Source organism: Hyaena hyaena, unplaced genomic scaffold (genome assembly GCF_003009895.1).
Source record: "Hyaena hyaena isolate Hyena2069 unplaced genomic scaffold, ASM300989v1 scaffold_61, whole genome shotgun sequence".
Classification (NCBI taxonomy): domain Eukaryota; kingdom Metazoa; phylum Chordata; class Mammalia; order Carnivora; family Hyaenidae; genus Hyaena; species Hyaena hyaena.
The window spans coordinates 980,596-999,622 of NW_024080693.1; the positions used below are offsets into that span (position 1 = coordinate 980,596).

Below are 19,027 nucleotides of genomic sequence, written 5' to 3' on the forward strand. Positions count from 1 at the left end.
GGTGAAGGCCTCTCCGAGGAGGCTGTGGGAGCTCTTTCGGCTCTGACCTCAGGCGGTCATGGGGGGGCCGGGCAGGGAGCCTGATCTGGGGCAGCCTGAGGCCCAGCTGGGCATATGCCAGCATCCTCAGGCACCGCTCCTGGGGCTCTGGCTCTTTGGGTCGCCTCCGGAGCCCCAGCTGCCCCGCTGCCCGGCGCCGCTTCCCGGCGTGGTCCCAGGACCAGGCACCTGCATTGCTTTGGAGAACGAGCCACTGGAACATTGCCGTGGTGGCAGAGCATGTTTGGGAGGGAGTGCTGTCGCTCTGCCCTGAGCAGGACGAGAGGCAGCAGCGTCACGCGTAGCTGAAGGCAGACTCCGGCCGCCAGAATTGATGGTGACGGCTGTAATTTGGTCCGGTTATTTATTCATTAACCACACACAGGTGGGCAGCTGGCTGGCAAGACCTCAGCTTGGAAGTTTCATATTCTGGAGGGCTCCATTGTGTCTACGCCACGGGCTTTCCCTTAACGTCTCCTTCCCACAGGACGCTGTGCACGGGGTGTGGGTACTCAGTGTCAACTCTGACCTTGCGTTCTGGGAAAGGCCACCTCTCACTCATGCCGGGCCCAGCTGCCGGTGGCGAAGGCACAAACCCCTTTGAGTGGGGCGCTCTCTTTCCTCTCCTGCCACGGGGATGGTTTCTGGGGTGAGGTCAGCTTCTCCGCTGACCCACTCTTTCCTGGTCTAGCGGGTTTATCTGGATCTGCCATATGATGGGATCTGGCATGGGCTGTCCCTCTGGACCCCAGACACCCCACCTCCCCCAGGGCAGATGCAGGCCCTCCGTGTGGCTGCCACCAGCCTGGCCCCAGGGGGTCTGTAGCTGCCCGAAGACCTCTCCTGCCTGCCTAGCAGGGCTCTTGTGGACATGCCCCCCCTTCCCTGGTCGGCCCCGCCAAGTCATCGCTGCTGAGCCTCTGGTGGCTGGCTTGATGTGGTGGCCTGGCATGCGTCTCCCTGAGGGTGACATCTAAATTATTTTTATTATGGTTAGCCTCGAAACATGAAAAACAAGTAGCGTTCAAACTTAATTATCTGCACCCTTTGGGAAAGAATGGCGGGTGAAGGGCCAGAAGAGATGCTTATAGCATCTGTGAAGTGGTCGTTCCTGTTAAGAACCAGGCCTGGGGCCAGTCAGTGGTTTTGACCCTTGGGGCCCAGTGGGCACCCTGGACTATGACATTCAACCTCTTTGAGGAGGGTAAAGGGCATGTGGTGGGGCTGGCTCCCGCCCTCCCTCCCTCCCTCCTGGATAATCGGGGCGGCAGCAGCAGGCTCGCCGCGTGGGCTGGCCGGCCCTGCCTGCTCCTTGCCTCCTGTGGCAAGTGGAATGGCGTATGGCTGGTAGGCGAGGGGCAGACAGGTGAGTGCACAGCCCCGGGGCCACCCACAACTCACAGCCACCTTGAGTTTGCCTCCTCCTCCCATCTCCCCTGGTTCTGTATAGTGAAGACCCTGACCTCAGGCTGAATACATGGAGATATTAGGTCTCAAGTCTAGGTCTGTGCTGAAGCCTGACCACCAAGACCCCCAGGCAGGGCAGGGCAGGCACACATTCCTGGGGTAAAGGCTGAGATGCATGCCTGTAAGGAGCATCCCTTGAAAGCAAGTCCCTTGCACTTCCCAAATCTGCTGGACTTTGCTTTGGATGCCTGCCACAGCTGCAAGGGATGAAGTGACTGGGGGCCACAGGTGGATTGGGGACCTGCCGAGGACTCAGGGTATCCGTCCTGGAGCTGAGACCGAAGCTGATGCAGTCAAGGGTGGACGCAGTGATGACACTGATGGCCCCACCCCTCCCTTCTGGCATGTGCTTTTGTGCATGGCTGAGAGTGTCACCACTTAGTAGCAAAGGGTCAGTGAGCTGTCTGCAGTAAGCAGAGAAAGGGGGCCCCCAGCATCCAGGTGCCTGTCATCTCTTCCTGCCCTGTAGCCCCTTCAGGTAATGCCACTGGCGGTGCCAGACTTTGGCCATTTAACTTTTGAGTCCTGACTCAGGCGTGGAAGCTAATGTGACTGGATTGTGCAAATTTAATTAACAGCAAGAGCTTGACACCCAGTGTCCACTTCAGAGAAGCCAAAAGGGAGATAAAGCAAAGAGCGTTCTGGGGGCACCGAGCAGCTCACTGCAGTGAGACTGTCATCTCTTCAGCCCTGCTCGCTGTGTGTGGCTGTGAGCTCCCTGCTGACCCCTGAGGCCCGCCCATCTGTCCCCGGGTCCACGCTCTCTGCTCCCTGGCTATGATCTGTCTGCTGCATGCTTGAGTGGAGAGGGAAGCGGTGCAGGGCTCAGGGAGGGTAGTGGGCCTCTCTCCCGGGCAGTGACACTGGTCACTCAGGTCTCACAGGCACATGGAGCTCGCTCTTGGAGGTGGTCATCTCCAGGTCTGGAAGTGTGCTCCATCCCCTGTCCCCCCTGGGCCTCCCCAGGCACACTGCCCTTGGCCCCCTCACCCCGCTGTCATCTGCTCACCCTTGAGAGTTCAGGAAGCACAGTCTGAAAACCATCTGCTGTTTTCTCCTGAGGCCTCTTTCGGATCTAGCACTCGGTGACTAGAATACCATGTGATCACAGGCAGGCTGGGGGTATATCCCCTGTGCTGATGTGGTACCCGGGAGTGGGATGGCGCGGGGTGGCGTGTGTGCGTCAATAGACTTGGCTGTGACACCATCTCCTCATGTGGCTAGTGCTCCACCTCATGTGAGCTCTGTCACCAGCAGTGACATCAACTCACCCACCTCCTGGGAGGCTGGGGGGTGGGATGGTGCTGGCTAGACCTTTGACTATGACCATGACCATGACCATGACCATGACTGGGAGCCCTCTGGGAGATGGCCCAACCTCCTCCTTCATCTCTATCTTCTCATAGCTGATTTTTCAGAGACGATGAGTAGGCTTGAATGTTCTCATCACAGTGAGTAATACTGATATTGACTTCTTTAAAATGTTAATTTTAAAACTTTCCTTTAAAGAGGCTCCATGAGGGGGAGCTTCTGGGAGGCAGCTTATACTGGCGGGCTGCCCGGTGGGCTCTTGCTGGTGGTGGAGGGAGAAGTTTGGTCTGCAGATGCTTGCAGCAGGTGGTCAGGGTCATGGGCTCCAAGGACGAATGGAGGTCATCTGGGGGAGGCCAGGAGAGGCAGATGGCTCAGTGTTAAATCTGTGGCCCAGTGACCCTTGCCATCCGGGTCTGTGCCCGCTCTGTGCTGGGGCAGGAATGGGCCCTGGGGCTTTATGGCCTGGGCTTGGGAGCGGGAAGGCAGCCATGCTGAGTGTGACCAAACCCTGACCCTGGTGTCCCTTGTGCTTCCCTTTGAGGATCCACTCCAAGGAGTATTTCAAGGAGAAGTATGCCGTGGATGACGTCCAGTATGCAGACGAGGTCAGTAGCAGCCAACTCCTCCTCTCTGTGCAGTTCAGGGCTTCTGCCACCCCTGTGTTTCGGCATCCCCTGCCTTGCACTGCTGTGGCACCACCGTGGCCTGGCTGTGTGTGGTGGGATGCTACCGCCCGGCTGCCGGCCGCCTTGGCAGTACCCTCATTTGCAGAGAGCAGGTGAGAAGCGTGTACCTCAGACCTTACTGAAGAGGCCCCCCTTTGCCTGGGCAGTGCCCTCTACTCGGCGGCTGGAGGCCCCTGTACCGCTTCTGGTTGGAGGACGTCTCTGGGAGGTCTGGTCTAAGCACCCCCCGGGCTCAGCTCCGGCCTTCACGTGTGGGGAGGTGCTCCCCCATAGACCACTGCTGACTGCAGATGTTGCTGTCGGAAAAGCCCCAGACTTTGTTTGAGAGGCCTGTGGGTGGGGTGCAGTTGGAGGTCCCCTGGATTTAATCTACTTCCCAGCGTGGGTGCCCAGTGGTGTCATGTGGCCCGGGTAGGTGAATGACTGTCCTTCTGGGGCTTTGCATCTGTCCCGAGTCCAGGCAGTCACAAGGGGCTGCTCCTGACTTCCATTGCTGGGGGGGCAGGGCTGGGGCAGAGGTGAGAGCACAGCCGTGCGCCCCCAGGGTCTCCTTGGGGGAGCAGGGCCCCCAACACTAAGCTACCACCAGGCACACAGGGAGGCCTCGCTGCTCTGTCCCTGGGCACTGTTACAATGGCCACGCACTGAGCAGGTCAGAGCTAGGTAGAACGTAATCACCGTGAGGTCAGTGCCTACTGCTACAGGTCCACCCCCTGCCTGGCAGGGTGGGCGGGCCGGGGCCCTCCCATGCCACGTTTCCCCAGACCACGGTTGCATGTGGACATGCAATAAGTGCTGGGGGTCATTGTGGAAGTAGCTGAGGAGCCAGCCAGCTGGAGACCAAGCATCTCCCCCTTCCCCTGGGTGGGACACAGGCTGTGCCAGGGAGTGACGACACTGGGTGGGAAGCAGGTTCGAGGGGTCCTGGCTGGGCCCACAGAGCAGTGGGAAGGCGTTGTGCCTCAGCCCCGGGTCAGGGGACCAGCCCAGCCTGCTCGGGAATGCCAGGCCCCACCGTCCCCCACACAGACACAGTTGCCCCGGTTCCATGCCGTAGAATGCCATGCTCGCTCACTTCTCGTCTGTACCCTATCCACGTTCTGAGGCCTGTGCCAGCCCACTGCATCCCCTGCTGGCTCTCGTCCACAGTGCTGCCCCCCACCCCAGCTCTTGAGATCTGCGGTGGACATGGTAGACCCTGCCTGTGCTCTGCTCTTGTGCCCTGCCCTTTGCTGCTTGGTGTTTGTCTCTATGGCCCAGTTCTTTCCCCCAGACTTTACGGAGGCAGGAGGGATGCACTTGCCAAAGGGAGGGTCAGGAACAAAATTGGAACTAAAGATGAGCAGGTCCCTCACTCCTTGCTACTTAGACATGCATGGTAAGTGACAAATGACCTTATTTGGGGCATGCAAATAAATGTTCCAGGGGTGGGTGGCCATCAGAGCTTGTTGGGACCCAAGGCTGAACTCCACAGCCAGGACACGGTCTGGTGCAGAAGGTGACTGTGGCCCTCAGTGCCTGGTTGGGGGGGACCTTGGTGAAGGAGTGCAGCTGGCATCCATGCGCCCGGGGCCATGGGTGCCTGTTTCTGCAGCACCTTCTGCCAGGTTGGGTTGTGGAGAGAGGGGGGCTTTTGATGGACCTTTCTTTTTTGTTTTTGGATTTCAGTATTGAGTTACTGGTGGTGGTGGGGTGGGGCAGAATTCATAGCACCTAAAGATTCTGTTAATACACTTGTGGCCTGCTGAAGTGATTTCTTTGGGTATAGGATCTCAAATAGCCTGGACATTTATTCGCGTGCCCCTAATGAGGTCATTTACCACTTACCATGCACCTCTAAGTAGCAGGGAGTGAGGGACCTGCTCATCCTTAGTTCTGATTTTATTCCTGACCCTCTCCTTGGCTAATAGATCCTTCCTGCCCCCATAAATTGCATTTTAGTGTTATTGTCCTTGGGGACCTTGACCTTCCCAGAAATTTGGAGCGGGCAGCCTGGGCCTCAGCCCACTGAGTCAGCGGCTCTGCTCTGAAGCCCTCCCAGCTGCATTCTGACGTTTTTGCTTTTGTGGCTGGGGGAAACTCAGCTCCATGTGTACTGTGATTTGGGGGGGAGGGGAAGAGAACTGGCCTCCAGATGCAGTGAAACAGAGTCTAGAGTGGGGAGACAGGAGGGCCCGGTAGTGATAGGGTAGAATTACAGCCCCACGGAGCGGCTCACTCTGAGTCTGTATTTACGAAGCAGAATCTTAAATGAGGGCTTTAGAGGAGTTCAGAGGATGGGATCTGGGGTCCAGGAGCTTTCTGCTGTGTCCCATCATCATCACTGTCATCATTAATCAGCTCTGTAATCACCATTACCACTGTGGTTCTTACTGGACACGAGGCTTACTGTTGACAGCTGGTCGGATGCTTCAGTCTGGGGTGGCACCTGCTGGTTCCAGCAACATATAGATGGATCCCCTCATCCTCTGTGCCCTATCCCATGGCAGGCCACAACTCCTGCCCCATTGCAGAGGAAGCCAAGGCCAAGGTGAAGGGCCCCACCTGCAGGCCCTCAGCCAGGGAAGCAGCAGAATTAGGGGGCAACCCTAGGACCTTTGGACCCTGGAGACCCTCCATTTCTGCATTTGCTCTGTCAGACAAAGGGGATGACATAGATTCCCTAGTGACTTTGATTTTCTGTGGCTCAAAATGGAGCCTGACGGTGTAGACTGTTGGATGGAGACACCTATGCTAGGGGGGCCCTTGAGGTGCTTGGGACCTACTCCATCACAGAAGGTGACAGGCAGCCCCTTAAATCAGGGAAGGGCTCCCCAGGCTAGTTCTATGGTGCCGAGCCCCAACTAGCTTTGGGCAGCCTTGGTTATCTGTGACAAATCACAGGTGGGAAGCAGCTCACACTTGTCTTTTCTGAAAGAAGGCAGGAAGGCCCGTGCCCCAGGCCATGGCTGGTCACTTGCTGTCATGTATAAAATGCAGGTGTCTGATAGAGCAAACGTGGCTGCCTTGTTCCTCTCATTGCCGTGGACAACCCTGATGTGAATGGTGGCTCCCCTGAGACCGGGGTGCTCAGGAGAACCTTGACATGTGCTTCAAGGCATTGCACTCCAGTGCGGTGCAGAGGCTGGCATTCCTTCCGCAGGGCAGCTGCAGGGAGGAGGGCACATTTGGGGTTCTTGCTCTCCTTTATGGTGCCGGCAGATGTTGGGAGGTGCCAGGGCCTCTGGCTCAGATGTGGGCAGGGTGGATGAAAGCGATACCATCATGGCAGCACAGCGATGGATGCTGCCTGCCTCTAGGCCTCAGTGTGGGGAGGCATCAGGGAGTGGCGGGGTCTGGGGAGGGGCCCGTAGGGACGACGGCTGCTACCTTTGGACTACTGGTCCAGAGTTGCTGGAAACTTTGTTTTTTTCAGGAGTGGCTGCAAATCCATGTTGTTAGTGATCTTTCCTGATATTTAAATTTTAGAAACGAGTTTCTATTTTTAAATGCATTCCCAGCTACCAGGTTGCACCCCTGTTTTGGACTGCCATGAAAAACAGTTATTTTGTAAAAGCCCGATGCGTGCAGGGTAAAGCCCAGCTCCCTAGAGCTGCGCAGGCTCTCTCAGCAGCACTGGTTAAGGACTGTCCTGCCCCTTTGTCTGATCACCACCTATGAAGAGTAGCCTGCAGGCCTGGTTGGGGCCCTGGGCATGAGGGTGCACGAGGTATCCACGGGAAGCCTCTGATTGTCCCCAAGGAGGGGGAGGGTCCTTGTGCACAAGGCTCTGCTAAATTCTCTCTGTGCCATCTGCTTCAACCTGCCAGAGAGGCCCAGCAGCCTGGGAAATCGATGCTGCCTGTGCTATGAAGCAAGTCAGGGGCATTTAACAGTATTGGTCTGTGAGAGCTGATGGGTCCCCAGTGACCGCTGCTCCGTGGAAATGAGGCCCTGTGTTGACAGAGCCGTGCCGTCCTGTGTGCCAGAGCTGCATTTTGAGATGGCGACACACAGGCGAGTCCTGTCTCCGTCATCGCCAGGCCTGGAGTCAGGGTTTGCTGATGAAAACGTACTGTTAATGGGTTTCCGTGGGGAAGGGCGGAAGGAGCTGCCAGGCTGGGGGAGGTTTAGCGACCACAGAGGTAACCGGGGCCCTCTCTGGCAGCTGTGATCGGTAAAAGACACTGGCCAGCCCGAAATAGCAGACACTCTGCCTGCTTGGCATCGAGACCTGACCTGGTGGCACACCAGGCGGTGCAGAGAGGACTGCTTGCTCTCTGATTCCTGACCGACTCGTCCTGAGCTGTTGCCGAGAGAGAAGCCATCAGACCACACATCTGTTCTGTGGCTCCCCTCTCCCAAGGACAGTAGCACACACAGTCCTCAAGTGCCTGCTTGCTCTCTGGCGCCGCTGCTGTGATTGACAGAGTCATTCTGTACTGATGATTGTAGACCCTTCATGTGGACGTGACAACACACCCAGGGGCCTGACATGCACAGCTCTTGTTCTTCTAATGAGTCCCCCTCCCCACCCTGCCCTACAGGATGGCCTGCGGGACTGGTAGGGATTCAGCCAAGCCTTGGTTTGTACGGCACAGAGGTGGGGGTTCAGTCATCAGAGCAGTTCCGAGTCAGAGGGGTGGGTACCAGATGGAGAGGGAGCCCTGTGTGCCATGGTGGGTGGGTGGTTGCTGCACATCTGGAGAGTAATCCAGCCACTGACATCAAAAAGCTCAGTGAAGTATATGGCTTTTCACAGCAGTGTCACTGGGTCTAATTTTTTTTTTTAAGGAAATAAAATTTTAAAGGAATTTACATTAAGGAAATAAACATGTATAGAAGAATGTTCATCAGGGCACTATTTATACTGGGTAACCATTAGAAATTATTTAAACGTCCAGTGGAGGAAGGAATAAGTAAACTCTGTACCCTATCTATTAAGAGAGAGCCAGGCAGCCATAGGCTCAGTTCTGAGGTTTGCTCTTTTTTAATTGTGAACCTGAACAAATTAGTGAACCCAGAAGCTTTCTCATTTGTGAAATCTGGACATTTGTGGCCCCAGCTTCATGGGTGGTAAAATGAGATGATGTCTGCAGGACTGGCACAGGCCAGAATCAGGGGCTCATTGGATGTTTACCGCCCCTGGCAGTAGTGGCTGGCGGAAGTCACGTGGTGGAAGGGTACTTAATCTCAGGAAATAAGTGAAGTGTGTGACTTCTTATAATCCAAATGTCATTATGGATCCCTGTTTTTATGTGCAGAGGTAAAAAGTCTCTGGGGATGGGATTGTAGGTGTATTTTATCTTCTTATACTTTCAGTACATTCCAGGTTTTCTCTGAGAGCCTCTCAGTATTAGAAATCATGTATATACGTATGTCAAAACTTGTCAAAATGTGCACTTTAAATATGTGCATCGTGCAGTATGTCAGTGGTAGCTCGGTGAAGCTGTTAAGACACAAACAACAAATCCTCCTCACTCTCATCCTGTGTCAGGGCGTGAAGGAGTTTAGGGTAAGAGGGGGTGCTCAAATACAGTAGGGCCTACAGGAGCCAAGATGGGAGGGTTGAGGAGTGGGGGCAAGGAGAGGGAGGAAGTGCTCCCACCAGGGTGGTTGGTGCTCTTGGGGTACAGACGTCCTGGCCAGTGCAGTGTGGTGGGCGCTTTGCCAAAGGAATGGGGCAGAGGAGGAGAGAGTGAACGAGTCCGCCTTGGGGGGCCTGAGGGCCTCAGTTCTGAGTATGCAGGGATGTGGTGGTGAGGAGGCATTCCGGGCAGAGGTAAGAGTCCGGCATGGAGAGATGAAGTTGTGGGGCGCACTTGTTCATGGCGTTGGGGTGGGGAGCAACCAGCACGCAGGGTCACGAGGCCTGCGTGGGTCAGGGGGAGGAGGGATGGAGAGTGGGGGTGTAGGATGGGGGTCAGAGGGTGGGCAGAGTCTAGGAGATGAATGGGGACAGGGAGGAAGATGTCTGCCCTGGGGACAGGAGGCTGTTGGGGTCAGTGCCTAGGAGCTCTTCGCAACAGGTGTCTCAGGAGGGGCTGGCAGATGGACAGAGGTGCTGGCCTCGCAGGTGAGCAGGTCTGGCAGTTTGGAGCCTGGGGGGTTGTGTGGGGCCTGGAGGTGTAGGGCAGCATGTGGGAAGGTGTGCCATGTTTAGGTTTGAATCCCTGTCTGTCAGTTGATAGCCATGTGGCTTTCAGAAGTCCCTTGTCCTCTGTGAGCCTCGGTTTCCTCATCTGCAGGATGGGGACAGCAACATCGCTGCCTGTTTTAACAATCTGCTCCATAAATGTGTGCTGTCATTATTGTGACAAGTAATGGTGGCATATCGTCGCCATCAGACATCCCCACAGTTGCTCTAAAGTGGATTTTTCTCTCTGACCTTTCAGATAGCCAGCGTCCTGACATCGCAGAGCCCCTCTGTGCTCCTCACTTTGGTAAGTGACTGGTACCCAGGGTCCAGGCACCACCGGGAAGGGTTTCAGGGAGCTGCCTGCCCCAGCAGAGGCAGAGGGGAGGATTGAGAAGCTAGAGGAGTGGTCATTGGTGACACAGGGCGACACCTTCTCAGGCGGAATGGCCAAGCGTGTCCAGGATCATGACCTCGATTCTCTCGTGTCCCTGGTCTGTGCTGTGTTCTGGCAGAAGGCCACTGCGGACAAGACACCACACCTACTCCACGGGTTAAAATAAAACCCAGCTGGAGAAGGTGTCTGTGTCCAGCTGAGCTCATGGAGTCTGTGGATGTAGAATATCAATGTGCTTCCACCCTGTGTCTCCTCCATTGTTAACAGAGTTTTAAAGACACACCCGCAGCCTCTGTCACAGCCTGGGGGCAGGGTGCACAGTGGGTCCCTGGTGCCACATGGGCTGGGGTGCCCGAGGGGCCTGTGGTGCCTTAAACAGGGCTGTGGGGGCCCTTGGGCTGTGAAATGGCTCAGAGGAGAAGCCTGCTCCCTTGCACTTTTTTGACCTTGGGGAGTTTCAAATACGGAGAGCGTACAACCCTTCTTCCTCCCAAAGTGACCTTCCTCTCCCTTGTTAATCGATTCTTTTTCAGAAATAGTTCTCCTTGGTTATTTATTTATTTATTTATTTATTTAGAGCACTTCACATGTTCCCTTTGTTCCGCTCTGCTCTTTTGAGGGCTGAGGAGGAAGATTACATGAGGTGGTTGTGGTCAGAGATAGTCCAGTGTGTTTTCTTCAGGGGACGTCATTAAACATTGGCCTGCACTTCCTGAGGGGAAGGGGCGGTTCAGAAGGTCTTGTCTCCGTGGGGACGGCACACTCTTCTCTGAGTCCCTTGTCCTGTCTCCTCTCCCATCCCTTCCACCTGGAGTCGCCTTACAGTTAGGGACAGAAGAGGGGTGTAGTGCCGCTTCCTGGTGTCACCAGGGAGGGCCCGTCGTGCCTGAGTTGGGTCCTAGCTGCGTCTCGGGAGGGCTGCATTTGACAGTGCTCCTCAGACTCTGTCAGTGGGGAGTGTGTGTACACGGGTGTGTGTGAGGGAGATGGGGCCGGCCTGGGAGGGCACATGGGTGGTGGGGCCTGGTCCTGTCGCCCTCGTCTGTGCCTGCACGGCCTGAGCTGGTGTCAGCAAGGTGCTCTGAGAGAGGAGGCTGTTGTGCCCCGGGGGCGCTGTTAGTGAGGCCCCTGCCTCCTCTTTCAGGCTGTGGCGCAGAGCCTTGTGGGGAGGGGGAGGTTGGCTGCAGTCACCTGACAGGCAGGAAGGGATGGATGTGTTTGCCGGGCAGGGGCGGGGGCCCCCGTCCTGACGCTGAACGGAGGAGGCAGGCACTGCCACGCAGGCCACGGGGACCCGTGCCGTGGCCCCGTGTGACGAGTCTACCCTTAACGCTCCTCTGTCTCTGCAGCGTGGCGTCAACACCGACAGCGGCAGTGTCTGCAGGGAGGCCTCCTTCGAGGGCATCAGCAGGTGGGTCCTGGGGCCCCTGGAATGGTCTCCATCCTGCCCCCCTCACATCTCACCAGCAGGGCTTGCCCAGTCCACGGGGTAGACACAAGTACGTGAACAGGAGGAGGCTAAGGAGGAGTTGGTGGGGCGTTTTGAGGAAATGTTTAGAAAATAACCTGCCCAAAGTCACTTCAGCCGCCTCTCTGTTGAGCTCCACAGGGCACGCGCAGCCCCGCCCAGGCTCGGGGAGCACACAGGCTCCGAGCTCCGCCCTCTTTGCTTCTCTCAGCCCCACCCCTTTGTCTTGGCCACTAACCTCTCCCAGCCTGAGTCCCCTGCGTCCCCAGTCTCGGGGACCCCCTTAACCTGCCCCCACTCCCCCGTGCAGCTCCAGGTCGAGCTTCAAACCCTGCTTCCCCTTCTGGGCCTCTTGAGGCAGGAAGGCAGATGTGGGGCCCAGAGAGGGCACCTTGCCCTCCTTGTCCCCTTCACCCCGAGGCCCCTGGAGAGTGCTGTCTGCTAGCTGTGCTGTGTCCCTGGGCCAGCTGGGGCCTAGCCCTGGAGGTGTCTGTGGGGCCCCAGGCTGCAGCAGAGAGGCCCTTGAGGGGAAGCACCTGTTCCTCCAGGCTCCCAAGTGTGGACAGCTCCCAGCCTGGCTCCTGGGCCTCCATCCCCAGCTCCTCCCGCACTGGCCACTTAACTCTGCGCCACCGCAGCTGCGTCCTGTCGTCCTTTGGTGGACTGAAGCGGTGACAGAGGAAGTGCCTTATAATTATGCATGAGCCTGAGCCACAGGGAGTTTGTGCGTCTGTGTGATATAGGGGTGATTAGGAAGGATTATGAGCTCATAAATATGTATCACTCCTCCAATGATCAGAGCGATGGGAGGGGGGCAGGTATCAGGTTTGCTTCTCATTGCTCAAATCCCAGCATCCTCCTGGGAATTTCCCCAGAATGGCCATGCCACACGCTCGCTCTCTGAAATGCTGGCCGAGGAGCTGCCATTTCCTTCCAGGCCCTGGAAGGGGAGGTGTGGGGCCCAGCCCACCGCTGCCTGTCCTGGGCCCAGCCTCCCCTGGTCTGCCCAGGTCCATTGCCCTGCTCACTGGTCTTGACCCGCACCAACATCTGTGTTCCTGTGGGCCGGCCCCTCCAGATTCTGGCTGGTCTCTGCCTCGTGGGGAAGGCCCTGAGCGGGAGGAGCGAGCCCTGGTGGCCCCCTCGTGGACTGGTGCTTTGACCTCTGAGCCTCAGCTCCCCCACTTGTAGCATGGTGTTGCCCAGGCTCGCTGTGGGGGTGAAGCGGGATCCTGCTCCCCCAGAGCCCGGCATGGAGCTGGCGCTCCGTAAACAGTCATTCACAGGCACACCACCATCAAGCCCTGTTGCCTCCCAAGCCTGGGTCTCCCCATCTGTGTAGTGAGCCAGGTGAACTTCAGGGTTGCGGATTATAAGGTTCCCAGTGTCCGTGAGCTGTGGGTTCTCTGCCCCCTCCAGAGTTTCTGGTGCCGAGAGCGCCTCCTTAGGACCCCAGGAACACATGTGGCCGGTGCCGGGACAGGTACGGTTCCTGGGAGGGAGCTTGTGAGGTGGCCCCTGCGAGCAGAGCTCTGCTGGCTGCTCCCCAAGATTTTCCAGGGAGGAGGTGTGGGGAGATTCCAGGGACATCACCGTCAGTGGGCAGTGGAAGCCGAGACTCTTTTCCCTCCCCCGCTAGGAGGGGGCCTGCTGTGAACATGACCTCTCCCTTCAGTAGGCAGTCCTCAGCGTCTGTCTCCTTTTGCTCCTGGGACCCCTCAGCCGCTGCCAAGAGCCCAGAGGAGCCTGTGCTCTGCCAGCCCCCACCCCACCCAGTCAGCATTTGGAAGCTTCTTTGGAGAGCCAGCACTGCCTTAACTTTGCACGTTCTCCCCAGCCACTGGGCTGGGCCGTCTCCAATCTGTAGTCCAGGCCAGGCAGGGCTGACTGGGGGGTACTGCCAGGCCCCTCACTGGTGGGCTGAGCACCTGCGCCCGCGTGCCAGTGCTGAGGGATTGGCTTCTAGACCCGGGTGCCTTGGCCGATGCACTGCTGGTGAGAGGCCCCCCGTGGGTCTCCCTGCTTTGGAGTCCCCCGGCCTGCCTGCGGTACTCCCTCCCTCCCTCCTGGGCCTCTCATCCCGCTGGGGCACCCTTTGAGTAGCTCCAGCCTCGGGGGTTGCTCAGTTGGCGAGGAGTCTGTGGTGGGTGCCCCCACCCCTCATGCCACGGGTGTGGCCTTGCGTCCCAGTCTCTGCCTCCAGCTGCCCGCCAGTGGCTTCCCTACAGAAAGTCATGTCTGTATTCCTGTGCTCTGGGCGCAGCTCAGTCCCCTGCCTCCCACTCCTCCTGGCTGCCAGCACCGTGACTCTGCCACCTCCTGGCTTCTGTCATTGTCCTTGAGGCTGCTGCGGCTCAGCCACCACACTCACCGGCCTGCCGTGTCTCCAGCTGTTTGCTGGGGATAATAATAGCCTGTTTCTGAAGCAAGGTGACTCTTGCTATTGTCCTACTTTCCATCAGCTTCTATCACCGGTTATAATAAAGCACCTTATTTCTGGAGGTTTTGGTTTGGACCCTTTTAAACTTCTCTGAAACACCTGGAATCTTGGAGTTTTGATTGACCTGCTGTGGCAGTTCAGGTGTCACCTCTCGGTTTGTGCGGTTGGGCTGTCCCAGACCACGTTTATCCCTTGGCCTGGAGGGGAGGAAGGAACCTTTATAGTAGAACCGCGGCCTCACATGTCCACCCAGGCCAGACCCTTGGGCACTGGTCCAGGTTGGCAGTTGGCCCATGACCTTCTCTCCAAGTACGGCTCCTGAGGGCTGGCTGCCTCGGGGTGTGTGACCTCGGTGGGGCTGTGGGTTTGGTTCCGGGAGACCTCAGGTCCCTCTCAGCCTTCTCAGATCAGGGTCAGGCCACTTGTTACCCACGTCAGGGAGTGCGTCCGGTCTGGCAGTGGTGGCGATGGCAGAGAACCAGGAGCAGAGGGCACAGGAAGACAAGGGTGAGGTGGGGATGGTAGACATGCACTGGGACCTCCTGATGGCCTGGAGCCCCTGGGGTCACCGAGAAGTGTGTCTGTTCTCTCTGGGATGTCGGGAACAGGTGGGGAGTGTCCGCTGGGCTCTGTGCGGAGTTTGGGCTCTGGCGCAGGCCGCAGTCCCATCTGGCCACACTGGAGCAGGGATGACTCCCACAGGACATGTGGAAGGAGCAGACACCCCATGGGCTCCGGCTGGAGGGTGGGGTCGGGTGCTGCCTGCCAGGGCTGTTCTGTGGTGGGGCCGAGCCAGAGCTGAGGTGGAGAGGGTGGTTGTGCGGTAGGCGAGGATGTGAGGCTTCTCCCCCCGGTGGGCTCCCTCCCACAGCTGCCTGGAGCACTTGGTTCCTGGAGCCTGGGACCAGAGGCAGATGTGGTAAATCTTTGTTAGCATCTGAGGAGGTAGACTTTAGAATGGATTTTCCTGAGAGAGACAGACTGACCATGACGGAGAAGATATGTGGGGGCCAGGTGGCCCATGAGGGTGCCTTCTTGGCATGAGATGATTCCCTTCAAAGTAGGCAGACTGCCCGGGAGCCCTAGGCCAGGGCAGTGAGGTACTGAGGGCTCCGCTTCGTGCCGTTGTCTGAGAGAGAAATATGGTGAATATTTCACATCAGCTGCTTATTCGGGATAAGCATATTTCTTATCTTCTGGCACTTACTTAAATTGCCTTGCATATTTGAAGACAATTGGTTATAAATTAATTCCATTTAAATAAGCAGTTAAATATGAAATTGCTGAATTTGGGGGTTGCTAATGTAGGAGTATTAATATTCAAAGATGTGAATTTTTAAACCGAGGAAATAGAGGGACTTTATTAAAACTTGATGATCACAACAAAATGCCAGTCAGTGGTGTGGGGACTTGGCTTTGTGGTTACTGTTACCTTCTGGATCAAGTTAACATTAGGTGTGGGCTTCTCCTTATGGCCTCCGGAGTCTCCATGAGGAGGCGGGAACCCACCCCAGCCCCTAGCAAGGGTGGGCAGTGGGGGGCCCTGATAGGGCCTGTTCTCCAGCGAGCCTCACCTCCCTCCTTGGGTTAGAAACTGCAGGCAGGAAGCCAGCGGGGGGGACAGGGACGGTTGGGCACATACTGCTCACCCTTTGTCACCCGTCCCTCAGGCTGAGCCCACCAGGGAATTACCGTCTGCTTCCAGGATTCGTGATCCCCACCCTTATAGGCACCGACGGGCTTGTTGTTTTTACCCAATTGACACATACTCATCACAGAAATGCTAACTAGCACAGAGGCAAAAGCAAGGAATTGGTCACCCAGATTTCGTCACCCCAAATTAAACCCCGTCAGCACTGTGGTGAACGTCTTTTGGACTCTTCTTTGTGTGTCCTGAGTGTTTTTGTATCTGAGTGTGCATTTGTGTGAATCTTTGTGTTTATGTGTGTATATTTAGGGGTGGATCTTTGTGTATTCGTCTGAGTGTGTCTACATGTCTGCGTGTGTGTTGCATACACATCTGTGTGTGTCTGTGCGCACCTCTTCCTAAGTGCATGCCTACCTGTGCATGTGTTCATCTTACCTGTGTATTTGTATCCATGTTATCTGTGTGCTGGGTCTCTCTGCTGCTCATGTGTGCACAGGTGCATATGTGCATATGTATGTATGTACGTTTTACAAAGTGAAATTTTACTGCCGTGTTTGCCTGGTGCAGAGTAGGCCATTGCTTTTCCTAACGTCAAAGTGACATTTGGGGAAATGGGAGGCAGAGCCCGTGTTGTCGTCTTGATTTATGTCATCCGCTGCTCTGTTCTTGACTCCAAACCACATTGGCTGCCTGAGGTCTCTTTGATATTTCACAAGTAGGGCTTTGATCCTACATCATTTCAGGTGACTTTGAATTAGTATTATTTGTGTAGCTAGGATTCCCCAATGCTTTGGAGATGTGGAATCTTCCCAATCTGCTAATGCCCCCTTCTCCCTTCTCTCCTCTGCCCCTCCTTCTTCAGTGGGCTCAGCTAGCAGTGGGGGTACCAGCTGCACAACCATGGCATTAGATAGGTGTTTTCAAACCCCGGTAATGGGGCCGCAGAGAGTCCTTGCTTGGTCACAAGCCAGCATACCCTGTGTGTAATGCCCTGACCCTGAGATGGAGCAGGGTCAGAATCCAGAGGGTTGAAGACTTGTTGGAGTTTCTCTGCTGAAGCTGGTGCTTTGTGCTGGGCCATGCCAGGTTTCCCCAGCTTTCCCACAGACAGCCTGAGCTCTGGGTCACACATGAAGTACCCCAACCTGATCTTTTTGTCTTCTGGGGTCCCCTCGTCAATTATGTTTATCTTATCAAAGAACAAATTTTGGCCATGTAGACTTTTCTTTATTTTTATATCTGCCTTTTATTTCATTGATTTCTGTGCTTTTAAATTTCTTTAGGTTTGTTTGTTCTTTCTCTAGCTTCTTGAGAGATAAGAAAGGAACATTCTTGGGATGGGAGCGTAGAGCGTTGTTTTCAATGTTCTTTTCCACTAAGTACATTTTAGAGCTATCAGTTTTCCTCTGGGCACGGTTTTAGCTGCATTTCATCAGTTCTGATTTTTCATGTTTTTAGTTTCTAATTTTATTATCTCTTTTTCGAATAGTGGGTCTTTAGAAGTCTGTTGCTTAACTTCCAAACAATTTGGGATTTTACAGTTTTCTTTGGGTTACTGATTTCTAGTTTAATTCTGCTGTAATCAGTGTACATTTTCTGTATCTCAATGCATTGAAATTTGTTGAGACTTCCAGTGTATGATGCTATGACAAATGTTTTTTTGTGTACAGTATTGAACAGAAGTGGAGAGAAAGGGCACCCTTGCCTTGTTCCTCATCTTAGTGGAAAGCTTTTCGTCTTTGACCATTAACTATGATGTAGGCTATGGGTTTTTTGTAGATCGCTTTATGAGGTTGAGGCAGTTCCCCTCTCTTCCTATTTCACTGAGTGTTTTTATCATGAGAGGTTGTTGTATTTTGTAAGATCCTGTTTCTGTATTTATGTGGTTTTGTTCTATATTCTGTTAACATAGATTGTTAATATAATTAGTAATAGGTTATAGTGTACTACATTGATTATTTTTGTCAGAGTAAACCTTACATTCCTCAGCTAAATCTGACTTGGTCATCCTTTTTATATGCTGATGGGCTCTATTCCTTAGTATTTTGTTGAACCTTTTTTGTGCCAATGTTCGTAAGAGATTTCCCTCTGTAGTTTTCTTATGGTATGTTGGTTTTGGTGTTCAGGGTAATTCTGACTTGTAGAATGAGTTGAAAAGTGTTCTTTCTCTTTTGGTTTTAGTAAGAGTTATTGAAGGATTGGTGTTAATTCGTTTTTAAGCATTTGGTATTCAAGATGAAGGCATTTGATCCTGTGCTTTTCCTTGTGAGTAGGCTTTAATTACTAATTCAGTCTTTTTACTTGTCATGGGCCTATTCCAATTTTTTTTTTTTTTAATTTCTAGAATCAGTTTTGGTAGTTTGTGTCTTTAGGAATTTGTTTTCTTACCTTGGTTATCCAGTTATTGCCATACATTGTTCATTATATTCTCTTAAAATCCTTTTGATTTTTGTTAAATCAGTAATAATATCTACTTTCATCTCTGTTTCAGTAATTTGAGCCATCTCTTTGTTTCTTGGTTAATCTAGCTTAAACTTCATCAGTTTTTGTTGATCTTTTCAAAGAACCCATTTTTATTTCACTGGTTTTTCCTACTGTTTTTCCATTGTTTTCTATTTCATTTATTTCTGCTCTAATTTCTATTGCACTGTTCCTTCTGCTTGCTTTGGGTTTAGTTTCTTCTTTTTCTAGTTTCTTAAGATGGCTAGACTATGGATTTGAGGTAGCTTTCTTCCTTTTTGATGTAGATATTTTCAGCCATAAATTTCCCCATGAGCACTACTTTAGCTGCCTTCTATAAGTTTCGGAGTGTTGTGCTTTTGTTTCCTTTCGTCTCAAGAGTATTTTCAGTTTTCCTTGTGATTCCTTCATTGACCTGTTGGTTATTTAGGCGTGTATGATGTAATTGTCACAGATTAGTGAAGTTCTCTTCAGTTATTGATTTCTAATTTCATTCTAATGTGCTTGGGAGACACACTCAATATGATCTCATTCCTTTTAAGTTTATTGAGAGTTGTTTTATGCCCTAATATATGACCTGGTCTGGAGAGTGTTCCATATACACTTGAGAAAATGGGCATTTTGCTGTCGGGTGGTCTAGAGATGTTTGTTAGGTCTGGTTGGTTTATAGCGTTGTTCAAGTTGATCTTCCATCTAGCTTTTCCATCCGTTACTGCAAGTGGAGTATTGAAGTCTGCAGATATTGTTGAACTATTTATTTTCTCTTCAATTCTGTCAGTTTTTGATTCATGTATCTTGGGGCTCTGTTGTTGGGTGCATATATGTTTATAATTATTATATCTTTTTCACGAATTGATTTTTTTGTTTGTATAAAATGTCCTTTTTCTTTAGTAAAAATTTTTGTCTTAAGGCTTATTTTGTCTGACATTAATAGAAGCTAGCTGTCCCAGCCCTCTTTTGGCTTCTGTTTGCGTAATACATCTTTTCTCATCC

General features: G+C 53.8%; 1 protein-coding gene across 2 annotated transcripts in view; it reads left to right on the forward strand.

The window, feature by feature from the left end:
• The window catches only part of PEPD (peptidase D), a 112,504-nt gene that overhangs the window by 15,290 nt on the left and 78,187 nt on the right, over nucleotides 1-19,027 (forward strand). The window contains exons 4-6 of one of the 2 annotated variants that reach the window (XM_039231950.1): nucleotides 3,362-3,429; nucleotides 9,885-9,928; nucleotides 11,368-11,429. In XM_039231950.1, coding sequence (XP_039087881.1) covers nucleotides 3,362-3,429; nucleotides 9,885-9,928; nucleotides 11,368-11,429 — 174 coding nt within the window. Of the gene's footprint in view, nucleotides 1-3,361; nucleotides 3,430-9,880; nucleotides 9,929-11,367; nucleotides 11,430-19,027 lie in introns of both variants that reach the window. The other variant, XM_039231948.1, reaches the window with a different exon arrangement.